This window comes from Crocodylus siamensis, chromosome 8 (assembly GCF_052110815.1).
Source record: "Crocodylus siamensis isolate JL-2025a chromosome 8, ASM5211081v1, whole genome shotgun sequence".
Taxonomy (NCBI): domain Eukaryota; kingdom Metazoa; phylum Chordata; order Crocodylia; family Crocodylidae; genus Crocodylus; species Crocodylus siamensis.
In genome coordinates, this window is record NC_143402.1 from 55,863,650 (window position 1) to 55,881,500 (window position 17,851).

The following is a 17,851-nucleotide window of genomic DNA, read 5'->3' on the forward strand; positions in this document are numbered from 1 at the left end:
ACTGCAGCCTGACCAATGCTGCATAGAAGGGAACGATCACTTCCCTGGACCTGCTTGTGATGCATCTGTAGATGCATGACAAGGTGCGGTTAGCTTTACTGACCGTTTCCTCGCATTGGTCAGTTGAAGAAATCAGGATGAAGCAGGACACAGCTTGGGGGGGGGGGTGTTGAGGTGTCAGACACAACTGGTCAGATATCAAGAGTAGCAGCCCCTGCCCCAGAAGCTCCCAGTCTCATTGCAATGACTCAGGGCTGGAGTTGAGAGCAAGGGGCACACACGGGACTGGTGGGAGGCACCCAGGGTCATATTCCCCCCACCCACGTGGCTGTACCATGATGCTAGAAATGACAAGAACCCCCCACCTACCCCCAGGACTACCAGCCCACCAAAGGGCCAGAAGAACCCCCCTTCTCCCCCTAGAAGGATACTGTGGGGGCCAATTTGAGCACTAGGGGGTCATATCCCCTCCCCCAGGAGGTGCTGAGGCCTAGTGAGAGCTGACAGCTGCAGAGCAACCCTTAGTGGCAGGTCAGGGCAGTAGTGTAGGCCAATGGGGGTGCGAGGGTGGGGTGCAATGAGTTCCCAACCCCCCATGCTCTCCAAGTGTTTGGACCTGCACCTTCTCCCTCAGTGCCTAAGTCCCCCCCACCTCCCTCCATATCCAGCTCCTCCCCATGCTCAGCCCCGCTCCATCCTACCTTGTGTGGCCGAGGTTACAAGGACGGTGGTGATGCACAGGCTCCACAAGGCAGGATCCAGTCGGGCCATCATGTCACAGGAGCACTCCCTCACACAGATCTCAGCAGCCCAAGCCCTGAGCCTCTCCCGGCATCACAGAGGGGGGTGCGAGATCTGGCAGACAGCAGCCCTGTGATGGGAGGGGAGATGCCATGAGATGAGCATGGGGGAGGAGCAGGGAGAGCCCCTGCCCCTCCTCAACACTAGTGCCCCCCTTCCCTCCACTTCTATTCTTGTCACACTTTCACTCCCAGCCCAGCATGGGAAGGGTTAACAGCTTGCTGTGCCCTAACCACCCCCTCTGGGTGGATGGGGGGTGGGGCACAAGGATTCTTGAGTTCACTCCCAGTTCTATGAGTGAAGTGGGCTGGAGTGATTCAAGTGGGCTCTTGGGACCCCGGACTCCTGGGTTCTGCTCTCAGCTCTTTGAAGTAAATGGCTTGTATGGGTTAGAGCTGCGCTCTTGGGAGCCTGAACTCCTGGGTTCTCTTTCCCTCTCCATCAGGGGAGCCAAGGCCCACCTCTCTGAGCTGCTCTGATGCTATGTCACTCACCCCAGAGCTGGCTGCATCTCCTGGCACAGAGCAAGCAAATGTTGAACAGCTGCCACACCGCACCCCCAAGATGGGCAAGGCTAGGGGGAATATCCAGAGCCTTTTTATGCAGTGGCTGGGCTCCACCCCAGAGCTAGCTGCACTGAATGGTGAATTCACAGCCCTTAGCAAGCCCAGCATTCCAATCACAGAAGTCGGGTCGGAAGGGACCTTGTAGATCTTCAAGTTTGACCCCCTGCCCGGGCAGGAGAAAAATCTGGGCTCAAATGATCCCATTCAAACCCATTACTATGAAATCCCAGACTGATTCCCCACGTTAGGGCACAAAAAACCTGTTGGAGCCCCCCACCTCCCTCCATTCTCCCAGCAAAACCGCTCCCTCCCCCACAGCAAAGGGCAGCAAGAAGAGCAGACATTAAAGGTGTGCTTTGCTCTTGCCTCAGTGGATTTATGGGCTCAGAGCTTGGATTCCTTCACTAAGAGGAGCAGGTCCTAGGAAATGGCCACAGACAACTCTCCAGCGTGCTGAAAGCTGCACAAACCGAGATGGGGGCCCCACTGTGCCCAGGACTGCTCAGACCCTCAAGCTGAAATTGGGGCACCATTGCACCAGGCACTGCCCAGGCCCCCAAGCCAAGATCAGGACCCTGTCACACTGGATGCTACCCAAAAACATCCCCCTCAAGCCGGAGTCCAAACAGGACATGCAGGAGGCTCCTTTACCCTCATTCCTCAGGAAGGGAAACCAAGTCTGGAGGCAGCCAAGGTCCCTCCCAACCAGGGCTGCACAAGCAAGTAGAGGCAGAGTTGGGGGTCGCATCTGTACCCCCCTCCCCTTCCACCTCTGTGCCTGCCTCTGCACAGATGGGGGGGGGTGGAAGCAGCACAGCCAAAGTGATTACAGGTCTCGGGGGATTTAATTACACAAGGAGATTAACGAGCTAAAGCCGTCTGGCTCGGCCGCAGGACTCGCTCCCAGAACTGTCTGGGAAGAGCTGGGAACACTGTTGTGGGGGAGGCAGGGATTACACTCAGCAACACCAGGGTAAGGCAGGGCATTATGCCTCAGTTTCCTCTCTTGGGTGGTGACCATCTGGGAAGAGAAGGGACTAGGATCACAGGTGTTTCAAACCATCCCAACTACACAAACTCTGCCTTGTCCTCCCCAGGTGGACACACTCTTACTCCAAACCAGCCTGGGGGTATCGGACCTCTGGCTGCACACACCTAGCTACACCAGGGCTCCAGGTGAGGGAGAAACAAGAGGCTCCTCAAAGCCAGTTTCCACAGCAGTATCACTGGGCTGAATCCCATGAAAACACCACACTCAGGGGCCCACATGCAAACAAGAGCCAGTAATGTTCTGCTTTAATTGTCATAAGTGAGGGTGAGAATTTAAGTCCAATTAAGCCAATATGGAAGGCCCAGTTCACATCTGAATAGCCTTTCCTCTCTCAGTACTCTGTTCTGGTACCCAAAAGACCTGTCATCCCCACCCATTAGACCTCAAAAGGCTTCACACAAAGGCCCACATGGTCATACCCCTTGGAGAAATTGAGGCACAAAGAGGGGGAGAGGTGAACTGACTTGACCGAGGTGGATGGGCAATTTGGTGGCAGAGCTGCGGCCAGAACCCAAGTGCCCCACACCCCAGCCTCTGGGCTCCTGTGCTTCCTTCCCCAAATAGGCATAGAGGGGTCAGGAGCAAGGTCGAGATGACTCCAAAACTATGGCCCGCAGACCAGGTCCACTGGAGGAGGGTGCAGCCAGAAGTGGGGGGGACTCCAAAAGGCAGAAAATAATGAGGCCGCTTCTGAGAGCTGCTTTCACCCTAAACAGGAGGGAAAGCTGCAAATTCAATGCATCTCCCAAGAAAAGTCAAAAAAAAAAAAAAAAGGACTTTGACAGGAACAGTATTTAAAACACGCAAAATCTCTGACAGGGAAGAAATTTAAAGAAGAGAAGGAGGAAGAGAAAAAAAGATAAAAAATGTAAATTTCTGACAAGAAAAACTTGAAATAAGGGAATTTCTGACAGGAAAGAAACAAAAAATGGGAATTTTTCGTAAAAATAAAAAATGGGAATTTCTGATAGGAAATCAACAAATTCAGGAAATTAAAAAAATGGGAATTTCTGATCAAAGAAATAAATGAGAATTGGAGAGAGGAAAGAAATAAAAAGGATTTATTATATATTATTTATTTATTTAACAGGAAAGCAACAAAAAAAACAGGAAATTCTGACAATGGATTTTAAAAAATATTTATTAACAGGAATGCAACAAAACCAGGAAAGTCTGACAAAGAAAAAGAAAAAACAAAAAACCATGGGAATTTCTGTCAGGAAAGAAGCTAAAAAAATAAGTTTCTGACCAAAAATAGGAATCTGACAGAAAAGGAACAAAAGAAAAATTGGATTTTTTCTGGCAGGAAAGCAACAAAAAACCCAGGAAATTCTAATAAAACATGGAAATTTCTGATAGGAAAGGGACAGAAAATGAAACTCATCTGACAGGAAAGGAACAAGAAACAGGAAATTTTGACAAAAAAGGAAGAAAAGGAACAAAAAGAAATGGGTGAATTACTAACATAAAGGGGGATTTCTGAAAGGAAAGAAACTAAACAATTAGCATTTCTGACACTCATGAAAAAAATGGGAAACCCTCACAGGAAAAAAGAGGAAAAAAATGAAAAGGAGCCCTAAACAGTCTGGGCCTTACAGATCGCAGGGATTGCCTGCACCCACTACAATCACTGAGGGTGGGTGAGAGCAGCATCCTGCAAGCACCATCGACTGCCAATGCACAGCAAAGACACATGGGAGGGTGTCCTTGGCAGGTGCTCATCAGCCCCAACTGACCCTCACTGGAAAGCCCAGCCTGGGCAGGTGCTTAGCAAGGAAAGCTGGGCCAGGGCATCACTTAATGCCAACGCTCTGGTTGCCTTTTAAATTGTTTTGTTTTGGTCGGTCCCCTTTTTTATAAGTAATACTGGTCTCTTATTGTAAGCTGCCCTGAGCCTGCCTTGGGGAAGGTAGAGGAAGGAAGGAAGGAAAAGGAAATTATGGAGGAAAGAAACCAAAACAAAATGGGAAATTGTGACATGAAATTAGGTAAAAATGAGAATTACTGAGGAAAAACTAAAAACAGGAAACAAAAGCAAGGGGGAAAGAAAAAACAGGAAAGAAAGTAAAAATAGGAATTACAGACAGGACAGAATCAAAACCAGGAATTTCTGAAAGAATGGGCACAACAATGGGAATTCCTGATGCACAAGAAACTGAAAAATGGGAATATCTGAGAGGAAAGGATGTAACAATTGGAATTTTGAACAGGAAAAACATTTAAAAAACCCGTTAATTCGTTATAGGCAAGAAACTAAAGATGGGAATTTCTGACAGGAGAAAAGAAGAAGAAAGAAACAAATAATGGACATTTCTGACAGAAAATTCCAGAAGAATTAAAATTTCTCACAAGAGTGGAATTCCAGGCAAATCTCTTTCAGAACCAGGAAACAGGTTATTTCAATAATGCCCAAAAGTTTCATTTCAAGCCAGTTTTTATACACACGTGCACAAACACATGCATGCATATATATACATACATACATACATACACACACACACACACAGTCTGCAAATAACCCCATATAATTGCATGTGTATGTAGATAAATCTATGAATATATAGATATAAACATATATCTATGCGCAAATATATTTTAAAATATTAATTTTAAAGTAAAATATGGATTTTAATATACACCCTCCACCTCCTATATAAATATAACCTCAGGCAATGGCACAATTACTGAACACATCAATACAATCCATCCCTCACAGCCTTAAGATAATCTACTGGCCCCATGCTAAATTAAAAGGGGGCGGTGGGAGAGTATCAAATATTGATGCCAATCCAGAATATTCGCTGTCCCAGGCACACACCAACAGCACATTTCTAAGGTGAAGCATTCAAATGGAGGTGTGAGGCCGTGCTGGAGGATTTTTAACCTCAGTGCTTCCCCCTTATTGAACTAAATAGAGGGATTAGTTGTTTATTTATTAATTACCTGCCTTGGCCTGTTTTTACTCCCCTGATCTATGATACTTCTTGGCCCTGATGGATTTTCCAGTGGGAAATCTCCTGGTAGGAGACTGGGGAGAACAGGGGGCTGAGATGGAGCCGGTGTTCAGTCTGCTCTCGCCTCCCCAGGCTGAACTGCATATGGGACCCAGGAGTCCGGGTGCCCCTCTGCCCAGCAGAGAGAGAGCAGTAGAGAGGGAATTCAGGTTGAGAATTATCCCTCAAGCCAAAAGGGCCTGAAAAGTCCCTATGTTTTTTAGCAAAAGCTGAGGACAGCCTGGGGGGAACAGGGTCAGGGGGAGATTCGCGCCCCACCCCCATCTCTGCAAGCTAGGAAAGGAACCCAGAGCCTTGTTTATCCCATATACACAGCCCCCTTGCTCGCCTGCACAGTGATGCCAGACATGGGCTCCCCCTCAAAAAAGCCACCCCCATTCCCCTAAGTTCAGGGAAAACTTGTCCCCACCTAGCCCCCGCCTGGGAGCAAGACAGGCCCGGCAGTGCATTTTGGGTAGCTATCCCATCATGCCTCACCTGGGCAAACTCATATTGGGCAGTCTCCCAGAGGGTGGGTTGTGTTTCTCACAATGCACCACTGCACACAAGCCCAGGTGGGTGCGTGTGGGAAAAAGCAGGGCCTGGGTGTGACCCTGTTGGGGAGATGTCAGTGTGGTCTGCCCCCATGCTCTGATGTACTGGCAACAGGGGTATCATAAGCATAGGGCAGGCAGCAGGAAACTGAAGCACAGGGCAGGGAAGGGGAGCAACCTCTGGCATCTGTCTTTGGGGAAATCAGGGCATCTGGGAGGGCAGCATCTCCTAGTGGGTAGAACATGGAGCTGGGACCTCCCAACACCTCCCCTCTAAAGCAGGGAGTGGTTCCTGGTCTATGCACAGCACCCAGGCCCTCCCAGCCCAGTTCTTCCTGGATTAGGCTACAAAAAGGTATTGGGCCCCTTCTCGAATGACCACTGGGGAAGGCTCCTGGCTCAACTTCTAGGAAAAGACTGCCCATCAGCATCAGAGCTGGGGCCTCACTATGCTAGGCACTGCCCAGATGTGTTCCACCACACAGCTGCTTGCATGGGAACACACCTCCCAATCAAGTACAGAAGAAAGACAAGGTCATCCATCCTACCCTGCCAAGGGGTGGTGCATGGAACTAGCCCTGCTAACATCCCCCCAACACCCAAGACTGGCACCACAGTGCCCAAGCCCAGCTCCTCTGCCTGCCACAGTACAGTGCTGTCACCCCCTGACAAGCACCATGTACTCCAGCAGGACTATCCCCTCTCCCACTGACCCACAGCATTTGTCAGCAAGTCCCTGGACATAAGCTCAGTTCACCAGTGGATGCAACCAGCATGTGAAGCCTCATGCATGCCCTAAAGCTACCTTGCTGCTTTCTATGCAATGTGATACCCCTTGGGATGCAAGGCTGGTAGCCTGACCTGTCCTATGGCTCCCTTGTACCACCTTCTGCACCCCTGCCCCAGTGAGGGGCCCATCCCTCACCCTGGGGCTCTTTGAGCCATATGCAATGCCTGGCCCAAAAGTGCCCAATTTCTGCTTGCCATCCTGACCCATAGCAGGCCCCTAATTCTGGGAGTTCAATGACCCTGGGCTTGCTGCCCCTTCCCTGGTGCCTTTGGGAGAGAGGAGGTAGAGGGTTTGCCCTGCACAGCCCAGAAATGCAGCTGCTTCTGGGGAACAACTTTCCTCCCACATAATGGCAGAGTAGAACTGATGCCAACCCCTACGCATCGGGGGCAGAGAGCAATGCCTGGCACCAGGGGACCCCCAAATATGAACCCTGATGGGTCTGCTCCCACAGGCACAGTCGCCCTAACTCTGGAGGGGGCCTAGAGCTGGAGAAGAGGCAGGATGGGTTGGCACCATCTCCCCACAGACTCCACCCAGCAGGGCCCATGCCAGCCAGTGGGAGATGAGCTGAGCTGCTCCGGGCCCTTTATCCATCATGATCTATAATCCCATCCACAGGTTGGAAGTTAAGCCCCAAGGCAGGAAGGCTGAGGCATGGAATCCCCCATGGCATCTGGCTCTGGGGAGAAGCTGAAGCAGGGATATGTGCAGTTCCAGGGCATGGTTGGCCCCACAGGGTCTCAGCCCCTCCACAGATCTGCCCGGCCCCCTTAGGAGGCTTCCCTGGAGTACAGAAGGAGCTGGGGTGTTTCATGACACATAGAAGTGCCAGGAGCTGCCCAGAGCCCCTAGGCCACGATTAGGACCATATTGTTCTGAGTGCTATCCAAACCCCTCCCTGACCACCGAAGCTGCTTCCCCAAGCTGCTGCATGTAGGGGAAATTGAGGCAGGAAGCAAACACTTGCCGATGGTCATGCAGCAAAGCCTGGCAGGGAACCCAAGAATCCAGAGGTTCCAGGCCCATGCTCTCCCCACTGGTCTATGCCCCTGCTCCCCACACTTGCGCTTCACCGGGGTAGGTCTGAAGGCAGCAGGGGAGGGGAGGGGCTGGGAGTCCTGTGTCCCTTTGCCCTTCCCACACAGGTGCAGGCTGCCCGAGGACTGGAGGGGGAGGAGTATCCCATGGTGCAGCCCCCTGCACCTGGCAGGGAGCCACAAGGACCAGCCCCCCTTCCCCTATTTGTGCAAGCAGCTGGGAACCCCCTCCCCCAAGGCTTCTGAAAGCATCAGCGGGGTCCCCACTGCTGAGCAGCACCATCAAGGTCTGGGAACCGGAGCAGAGAGATGCAGGGGTGGGGGAGGAGGGGTGAGAGAGAGAATGTACCTCTCCCCCAGCCCAGATCCATCTCTACCCTGCTCTGAGCCCCAGACCTTGTCACCCAGGGGGCACAGCCCAGAGACCAAGGCAGATAGGCACAGGGACAAGCGGTCTTGGGCACAGGCAGGTTGGGGCTGGGCTCATTAGAGCTCAGTATGGGAAGGGTTAACACACATGGGCCAGATGAGCTGGGGGGGAGGGGGACAGGGGTCTGTGGGTCAGGACTAACCTGTCCACTGGTACCCCCACCCCCAAAAGATCCCACTCAGAGAGACTCTTTGGGCTCAAAGATGCAGGGCAGTGACAGGACACTGGGGACAAATACCACTAGTCCAGACTCTTCAGCCCAGACCCCCACAAGGCAGGCTCGGGGCCTCATTATATCAGGCACTGCCAAGGCCACTCAGCAGAGCAGCTGGAGGCAGAACCCAGATGTCCCCATCTGCCCACTGCACCTCCCTGCCTGCTGGTGCTCCTCACCCCCGACACAGTCCCCTAAATCCCTGGCTCCCCAGGCAGCTTTGACAATAAGCTCTAGAGCTGAAGAAGGAGGAGAGAGCGAGGGAAGAGAGCAAAGGATGGGAATGAAAAGAGAGACATGAAATGGAGGAGTGACAGATCACCCGAAGTACAGATTAGGGGGGCAGGGAGGAAAGCAGGGGGGCACCTCCGATGGCTCTTCCACAGGGACCTGAAAGCTGGGCAGGCTGTGGTCAGAATGGGGTGGAGGAGGCTGAGAGCCAGGACTCATGGCTTCTCTCCACAGCTCTGGGAACGGAGAGGGATCTGGCAGGGAAGGGGGGCAAGAGCTCGGATGTCTGGGGTCACCCACCCACATCCTCACAGGCCCTGCCACACATACCTGCTCTCACACCCTATTGCCCACAGCACCCCCAGCCCGCACAACCTGCACGATGCCCATGCACAACACACGCACCCCCTGCCACATGCAGCCCCCCCACGCATGCCATTCTGTCACACATGCACGCACACGTACACGCTCTGAGTCACACCTTGATGCTCGCACGCGCAGGGCACACTGACACGCTCAGCACACCCACGCACACTAGCTCACTGTCAGCACCATCCCCCCAAATGGAGGGGGCCAATGCCTCACCTAGGGTAGGGAGAGGGGAGGGAGTGCCTCATCCCAGAGCCAAGGGACCCGCAGTACCACAGGGGCCAGCAGTAACCATTTGGGTGGTGCAGGGCACCCCCTGCTGCCTGCCACACCTCTGCCATAGGCACCACCCCAGTAGATTGGGAAGGACACGAAGTGACCACGACATCTCCCCCCTCCCCCCCCAGCCACGTGAGCCCGTGCTGCAGACCCAGGGCCCCCAGGGGCTGAGTCATCGTGCGGGGCCCCCGGGGAGCCCTCACCTGGCCACAGACACAGCAGCCCTGAAACCAGAGCCCTGCCCCCCCCCCACCCCAGGGGAGGGTGCAGCATGAATGCACTGGAGGGAAGGCAGAGCACAGGCAGCACGAGCGCGAAGTGACCCCCCTCCCCAGGCCCCGGATTGGGTTCTCTTGCCTCAGCACTTCTCCATCTCTTGAAGGTCAGGACAGCTGAGGGGCTCCCCCCCCCCATGGAGCTGGCAGAGCAGAGGGCTGTGGGTTGAGAGTGAGGGGCAACAGCAGGGCAGGGGGCTGCAGGGCAGGGGTGAGGGGCACCAGCAGGGATTGGGAGAAAGGTGCCCCTCACTCCCAACCTGCGGTTCCCTTGCCTGCTTCCTACTCGGCATCCTGTCCCACCGTCCTGCTATGTCAGGCCCTGAGCTGCCTGGACATAACCAGTCCCCACTCCCAAGCCTCAGCCTGGCCCAGACACTAGGCCACAGTGCCCAGGGCCACTGCAGGGCTGGGGAATAGAACCCCAGTGTCCTGGCTCCCATGTGTCCTCCTTGAACTGGGATAGAACCAAACCATTTGGGCTCCCAGAAACCATTGCTTCCCCCACTACACCCCACTCCCATTCCAGAACTGGGGATGGAGCCCAGGGAGTCCTACTTCCCAGCATCCCCTGGCTTTAAACCACGAGACCCTCCTGCCATTCCAGGGCTGGGGATGGAACCCAGGCGTCCAGGCTCCAAGTTTCTACTCCCCAAATCCCAGCTGTCTTTTCAGGCAGTCTGGTTCCAAGGGACTGCCTGTCCCTGGGTACAGCAACTCCTGGACATAGTAGGGGTCAGGGAAGGAACGTAAGGGGGACATACTCCTCTAGGTACTCCCAGCCTGGGGAAACTGAGGCATGGAGCCAGATGCCTGCTTCCTGGCCACCTCTAAGGGGCTCCAGTGGGGCCCAATTCTGGGTTCCCTGCTGGCACTGGCTTACCCTCCTCGGGGGAAGGACCAATTAGTCTCCTTTCCCGGCTTCCAAACGATTTCCCATCTCTGTAATTAATGAGCGCGTCGGCGCTGAACTGCGTGGCAGGAAAATTACTGGTTCGGGGGACGGGGTAATTTGCTCGATACGATAATGAAGGCTCCTGCCCGCCTGGATCCACCCTGCTCTTAAATAATGAAGCTGGCGGAAGGGGTGGGGGTGGGGGCACAGGGGCAGGGGAGGGACCTAGGAGATTGGTGGAGCCTGGAGGTCCCCGATGCTGGCACTACCAGACCAAAGGGCTTATGTAGCCCTGGCCATGCTGCTCTTGGGCCAGCAGCAGGAGAATGAGCCATGAGCTGTGGGGGCCAGAGGGAGGATACCAGCTACAGTGGACAGAAGTAGGAGGTTGTTATCCAACTGCAAGCATGGGGAGAGAGGGAGTTGGGGCAAGAGGCAGCTGTGCCTACTCCAGCAGGGGATAAAGGATTGCCTCAATACCCTTAACTCTTCCCCTTTTCAGCCTTATCCCAACACAAAACCTGAAGTCAGGGGGCTGTGGTAGCTCCCAGGACCCCGTGGGGGCATAGGGAGAAACATACTGCACGCCCATTGGCTAAGGTTCAGGACACCTGGGCTCTATTCCTGCTGGGAGACTGTCCCTTTCCTTTGTGCCTCAGTTTCCCCTTCTACCCTTCTCTACTGAGATCTGGAGGGACAGGAGCTGTTGACCTATGGGATGTGGGCACTACCTAGATTGAGGGAGTCCCCCAATCTCAGCATGAAGGTCTGGGGAACCCCACCAACAACTCCCCTGCCAGGCAGTGCCCAGACACTAGACATGAATGAGGCTCTGCACATACAGGAGTAGAATGGAAAGATGTGTCAGGACACCTGGGGTCTTTCAGCAGCTCTTCGAGGGAAGTGGGGTCTAATGGGTTAAAAGAAGGGGGAAGGGAACTAGGAACCCAGACTCCTAGGTTCCACTTCAGCTGGGGGGGGGGGGGAGCGGTGTTGGTGTAATGGGTTAAGAGTGGGGGACCTGTGAACCAGGACACCTGGGTTGTATTCCTGGCCTGGGAATGGGTTAGAGTGGGGAGGGGGTGGTGGGAGACAGGATGCTTGGATTCTCTCTGCCCCTGTGTAACCTTGGCCATGTCCCCATATCCCTCCCCACCCCCCAGCTCAGTTTCCCTGATCAGTGGCCATCACACTGATACACTGATCATGGGCTCCTCTTTCCAGGATGATCTGGCTTACCCCTGCACCCCTCAATCTATGCTTCAGTTTCCCCTCCTAACGCTTGTCATCTCAGCCCAGGAGTGGCCCAGGGCAAGGCACTGGGTCTATGCAGTGCCTGACACCACAGGGCCTGGGGCCAGAGGTCAGGATCTGAACCCCAGGAGCTACCATGGGTCAGTGGGGGTGGGCAGCAGGAGACTGACTCCTGGGTTTCCTCCCAGCTCTAGCAAAGGAAGAAGGGGGCGGGGGGGAGAGCTATTGAGTTTGATCAAGGAGAAGACGGGGTTGGACTCCAAGCCTCCCCTGTGTTCTCTCCCAGTAGTTAAGACAGGCCCCAAGAGCCAGGACTCCTGGGTTCTATTTCTGGCTTTGGCACATGAGCTGGTTACAGCAGGAGGGGGCTGGGAGCCAGGATGCTCCTCTCTGCACTAGGACAAAGTGAGGTGCAGGGGTTCCAGCAGGGCTGGCAGCCAGGACACCTGGTTCTATTCCAAGGTTGGGAGAAGAGACTGGACATCAACGGTGCGAAAATCCCTCCCCATGGGCTTCCGTGAACTGTGGGGGTCCCCTCACACCCACTAGACTTGCCTGGCCCAGCCCAGCTTAGCCCACTTCACACCAGAATGAACCCGGCACAGAAGTAGCCTAGCAGTTAGCTTTTGCAGTTGCCATGGCAGCAAGTGTATGAGGGGAAGAAAATCCCACCCCCCCAGAACAGGGGGGCTCAGAGGGGGCCTAGGACTGCCGTGAGATGACCCAACAGTGAGATGACCCAACCCACTGGGCTCTACACCATATGTAGCAGCCAGGGCAGGGAGGGAAGCCTGTTCTGGCCCCTCAGAAACCAGACAATCATGTTGGTAGACCCCTGGGAAACCTGCATCCTGGCACAGATGCTCTGTGGGACCCTGGGCTGGCCCCTCTCCCTCCGTGCCTCAGTTTCCCCAGTGTCTGGAGGGATCAGCACTCCTTGCACCCGGCTGCAAGGCCAGCTATGTGGGGTAATGTGGAAATCAAACCTGACCGGGGACAGGGGCTGGGTAGTGCCCACCCTGCTGGGAGACCCCGCCACACCTCTGTATGGTGTGTGCATGCAGAAGTGGGGGAGTAGTGTCCGGCACAAATCTCTGAGACACCCTCCAAGTGGCACAAATACCTAGCTAAGAGTTGGGCTGTGGGCACCGAAGTGTTAATAGCTGGTGGGTTAGGGGGCCCTCCAGAACTTAGGGGCTCCCCTCCCTATCAGGGGTTCAGAACCCCCACCCCCCCATCCTGCAGGGAGGAGCATTCAACACCAAGGACCACTCCCCAACTGGACCAACCCCAAGCCAAGCCTGTGGAGGAGCCCCACTGCCCCCCAACTACATCAGAGTGACCCCAGCCCCTGGGGGGGGCACTACTTTGGGAGGGGGAAGCAGCACACACAGCTATAGCTGAGGGGCAGTGCCAGGCCAGACTCCCCCCATTCCTCCCCCACAAGGGAACAGGATGCCTCACACCAGGCAAGAGTTATGGGGGACAGGAGGAGGACCCAGCCCCACAGGGGACAAGTTAAAGGGGGGAATAGAAGAGCAGGAGTAAAGCAGGGGTGCAAAAGGACCCAGCCTGCCCCTCCAGGCCCATCAGTAGGGCTCAGCCAGCCCACTGGGACTCCATGCCTGCCGGGAGCCAGGCTAGGCCACAGCTCCAGCAGGAAGGGGAGCAGCTAGACATCTCTGCTTTGGGGAGGGGAACCCACACATCAGAGCTAGGAGCCTCCAGGGATTGGGGGAGGGGAAGCAGTCACCCACCCCCCCAAGCCCTCCACTGAATTAACTCCCCCCCACCCCCAAGCAAACACTAAGCAACCTGGACTAGGAAGGGGGTGGGGAAATGAGACTGGTTAGACAACACCCATCTCTCATGTCCCTGTGGCGCCCCCCCACCCCCAGGCACTACTGCCTGCTCCTCCCCGCCCCAAGGCTGTGTAATGGAGGAGGGTGGATGGACATACCAGGGCAGGCCCTGCTAACTGACACCTGCTGGGCATTCGGCTCCGGTGCCTGCAGACTGCAAATGATGGAGCTGATTTGGGATGCAGGGAGGAAGGAGTTCCCAGTTCATTTACCCCAGAGTTTGATTCCCCCAGTAGGATCCCGCAAAGTTGCCCTTAGCCAGAGGTGCCAGGGTCTACCCTCCCCCCAAGCAAGTCTGTGGCCTGACTGGCAACAACCCTGCCCTGGCTGGCATCAGACCCCCCACCCCCTGCCAGCAGCCACCCCAGGGGGGATAGGCTGGGGGGGTTAGGAACACCCCCAAATTGCCAGCTCGGGAGTAGGGGATCAACTCACTGGCAACAGTATTAGAACTTTTATCCCCCATAGGTCCAAACAGCCCGCTCTCCCCATTCACAAGTCCTCCTCATCTAACATGCGGGATGGTAGAAGGCAGGGCACACATGTAAGTTCACCCCATTCCAGAAACCAGGGGGATGTGAACCCCCATCCCAGGGGCTCTCACCTGCCCAGAACCAAGGGGCCTGTCTCTTTAAGAGTGGGGAGGAAGGGGACAGTAAATCCAGCCCCCACATGAGGGCGGAGGGGGTGAGAGCAGCACCTAGCGCCTGTCACAGGCAACGCAGGTAGGGAGGCCACCAGAGGGCCCCAGGTGGTGTCTGGGTCCCTGCCCCCCCCCAACAATTGCTCCTCCAAGCACAGGCCAGGGACAGTGGGAGGGCATAAGCTATGTCCCAGACGGGCATCTGCCAGGGCCTGCCTGGGGGCAGGGTGCCATCTGTGCTGGGGGTGGGGGCATCAGCCATGCCCCACCCCCGCCTGCTGGGGGGGTAGGGGCAGCTGGAAATCAACCCCACACTCCTTTCCCAGAACAGGGGAGAGAACCCAGGAGTCCTGGCTCCCAGCCCCTTGCTCCAAACACAGCCACTGACCAAGGCTGGGAAGACAACCCAGGCATCTGGGCTCCTGGGGGGGGGGCCAAATACCTGGAGACCCCACCAGCCCTGCTGAACCCAGGACAGTCCCAATCATCCTCTGCCCCTCCCCCTGCTATGGGGCAGATCTAGATGGCAGAGGGGCTGGTGAAGACCCCACCAGTATCTAACTCCCTGCCTGCCCAGGCCAGACAGGGGCACCATGGGAGGGGACTCCACCCATCGGGGGGCAGAGGCCACAGCAGACCCCAGTTCAAGCTCCAGCACTGCCACTGATGCCCCACTGCTGGTGCCTCAGTTTCCCCACCTGTAAATCAGGGAGAAACCCCTTCCGCTCCCAGCTCCCTAGGGCTGTGCAGTGCCTGCTGGGAGTAAGCCCAAAAAGGGGGGGGTGTCTGTGCTCATAAGGGAGCCAGGTCACCCCTCACCTCCTGGGGGGATCCAGGCTGTGGTGCACTCCAGATTGCACCACAACCCCCTCAGCCAGATCAGGCCTGGGGGCGGGGCTATATCATCCCCTCCTGCCCCTTAGAGATGCCCCCTCCTCCTCCCCCCGTGGGAGGCAGGAGCAGGGACATCCATGCTACAAAACACTATCATCCCCCCCACGGTAAACCCGGGGGGGGGGTGTAACTGACATAGGGAAGAGGCTCCGCGGGTGAAACTGACACGGGTGGGGGGTGGTTACAGGTCTCCCTCCCTCCCCGCACTCATCCATCTGCTCCCTCCATCCGGGTCCAGCCCCCCCCCACCCCGCGCCGTGGGAGGGGGAAGGGGGCTGCGCCCCGTTTCCTCTTCATTCCCCCCAAATCCGACGCAGCGGGGAGGGCTGGTTTGGGGGTGCGCCCCCTGTATGGGGGTCCTAATACGCTCCTAGTCGCCCCCAATCCTGCCCCCCATCCGACCCGCTTCTCCTCCCCCACCTCCATCCCCTTCCCCTTTGTTTATTTCTCCGCCAGGGCCGGATCCGGAGTCATTCAGGATCGAGATCGAATTAAAAAAAAAAAAAATAGCGAGGGCCGGATCCTTCCCGCGTCCTCCCACACACCCGTGCGTGGGGCAAGCCTCAGATCCCATCACCCCCCCTTTCACCACAACTCCTACCCCGCGGCGCAGGAGGACTGGGCCCAGGATTGGATGTGCCCCCCCCCCCGAAGGTGAGGCCGCTCCAGCCAGGCCCCCCTTCTCGTTTTAAAACTGGGGGGAATGGCTACTCCCCCCCCCCCGTGTCTGGCTGGGCCGAGGGGTGGGGTCCGTGGCGCGGCCGGGCCCCTCCCCCACCCCCCTCATTAACCATTCCGCCTGCATCCACCGCGCGGGGGGGATCTGTCCCCTGCCTGCGTCCCCCACCCCCCCGCCTCTTAAATACACACCACGGGGAAGAGGAGGGGAGGCAACCCACCCAGCCAAACCCACACAGACCCCCCCCCCCCACGACGGGGAAATGAGAGAAGGGAGGGGAATATGGGGAGAATCGTGCTGCTCCTCCTCTCCAGACATTACGGTACTCGGGGGTAATTACCCGCTGCTCCCCCCCCCCCCGCCCCGGAAAAAAAATACTGCAGTAAAGAGGGCGCCTCTTGCAGGGGGCTTTGTTCCGCCGCCCGCGCCTCCCCCGGGGGGGCAGTGCATGGGGGGTGGATGTGCAATGCATCGCCCCCAACACCCCCCCCGCGCACACGCTCCGAGACACTGGCGCAGCGAGCAGACCTGTCTGGGAAAAACACGACACCCCCCCCCAGTCCATCCCGCCTTCCCTCCCACTCCAGATGGGGGGCAGCCTCCGGCCCCCGGATCAGCCCCCCGCACCGATCTCCAAGGGGGGGGCTGCATTCAGCCCCCCACAAACCCCCAGGGCTTTGCAGCCTCCTACCTCGCACGGAGAAGTCCGGTCCCGGCTCCGAGCTGCGGCTCCATCCACGCTTTACTTCACGGCAGCCATCGGGCTCCTACAGACCCCCCAGCCAAGCCTGCCCGCCCCCCCCCCCCCGCCGGCTGCACACGGTGTTACGAAACCGGAGGCAGCTGCCTGGATCGGGGCAATCGCGGGGGTGGGGGTGTGTGTGTCCGGGCGCTGCCGCCTCCTCTCGCCCCCCAGGAGACTGATGGGGGGGGGGAGGAGATCAGGCTCCGTGCAGGAGGGGAGGCTTTGGTCTAAGCTCCGGCTCGGATCCCCCCGGTTGACTGGGGAGGGGACTGCAGATGCCGCGGGTTAAGCGCGCTCAGACGAGGCGGCGGCGGCGGGGGGGGGGGGTGCAGGCGGGCTGCAACCCCCCTTGCAGGGATGGGGCTGCCTCGCTCCGGGGCGCTGGGGGCAACCCGCCGGGCCCCCCCCGGGCTCAGCAGCCGGTCGCCCTCCGGGGGGCCTGCCCCATGCCCGAGGCGCGGCGATGCAGAGCCGGGAGCTCCCCGGGGACACGACACGGAACCCCCGCGCCTCCTGCGGCCGGTGTCGGCATCGGCCTGGCGGCCCAGCCCCAGCCCCAGCCCCAGCCCCGCTCCGGAGCCGCCGCGCCGAGCACTGCCCCAGCGCTGAGCAGCCGGGCTGGGCTCCGGGGGAGGCGACGCAAAACCCGGAGCGGAGCTTAGCGGGGGGCGGATGGGAGCTGGTTACCTGCGGGAGGGGGGAAAACCCGGACGGGAATCCGGCGAGGGAGGGAAGCACCTACGGGACAGGGGAAAACCCGGAGCGGAGTCAGAGAAGGGAGGGAGTTACCTGGGGGCAAGGAAAACCCGGAATGGATCGCAGAGAGGATGGGGCGGGGAAATGCTGCAGCGGATTTCCAGGGAGGGAATGGATCCCGGGGGGGAGGGAAGCCCTGAATCGAATCTGGGAGAGCGCTGAGAGGGATGGGGGGGGGGGGAAGGGAAACCCTCCCTGACCCCCCTGGCGAGGGAACAAGGCACCTGGCCCGGGAGGAGGCGGGCCGCGGCAAAACCCGGCCTGGATTTCCCTTGCCAGAGACGCGGAGCGGAGCCTTACACCTGGCCAGTAGCAGGGGAAGGGCAAAACCTGGAGCTGGAATCTTAGAAACTGAGCGGCTCCTCTTGGCCGGCACGGAGAAGGAAGCAAAACCCGGCCTGGATTCCCGGCGCAACTGCGCCGCCAACGCACCTGCCCCAGCCGGGAGGAGACATAACCCGGCACAGATCCTGCACCTGCCGGATCGCAGACGCCAGCCCCTTGGAGCAGACCTAGGCAGAGGCAATGCC

At 57.4% G+C, this 17,851-nt stretch overlaps 1 protein-coding gene across 4 annotated transcripts in view; it reads right to left on the reverse strand.

Moving 5' to 3' along the window:
• Positions 1-17,183, reverse strand: part of ADGRL1 (adhesion G protein-coupled receptor L1) — a 53,865-nt gene extending 36,682 nt beyond the window's left edge. The window contains exons 1-2 of one of the 4 annotated variants that reach the window (XM_090061247.1): positions 16,512-17,183; positions 702-871 (exon numbers count right to left, since the gene is read on the reverse strand). In XM_090061247.1, the coding sequence (XP_089917373.1) occupies positions 702-774 (73 nt within the window). In that variant the 5' untranslated portion in view covers positions 775-871; positions 16,512-17,183. The remainder of the gene's footprint in view (positions 1-701; positions 872-16,511) is intronic. The other 3 variants (XM_090061246.1, XM_090061249.1, XM_090061251.1) reach the window with 3 other exon arrangements.
• Positions 17,184-17,851: the final 668 nt, after the last annotated feature.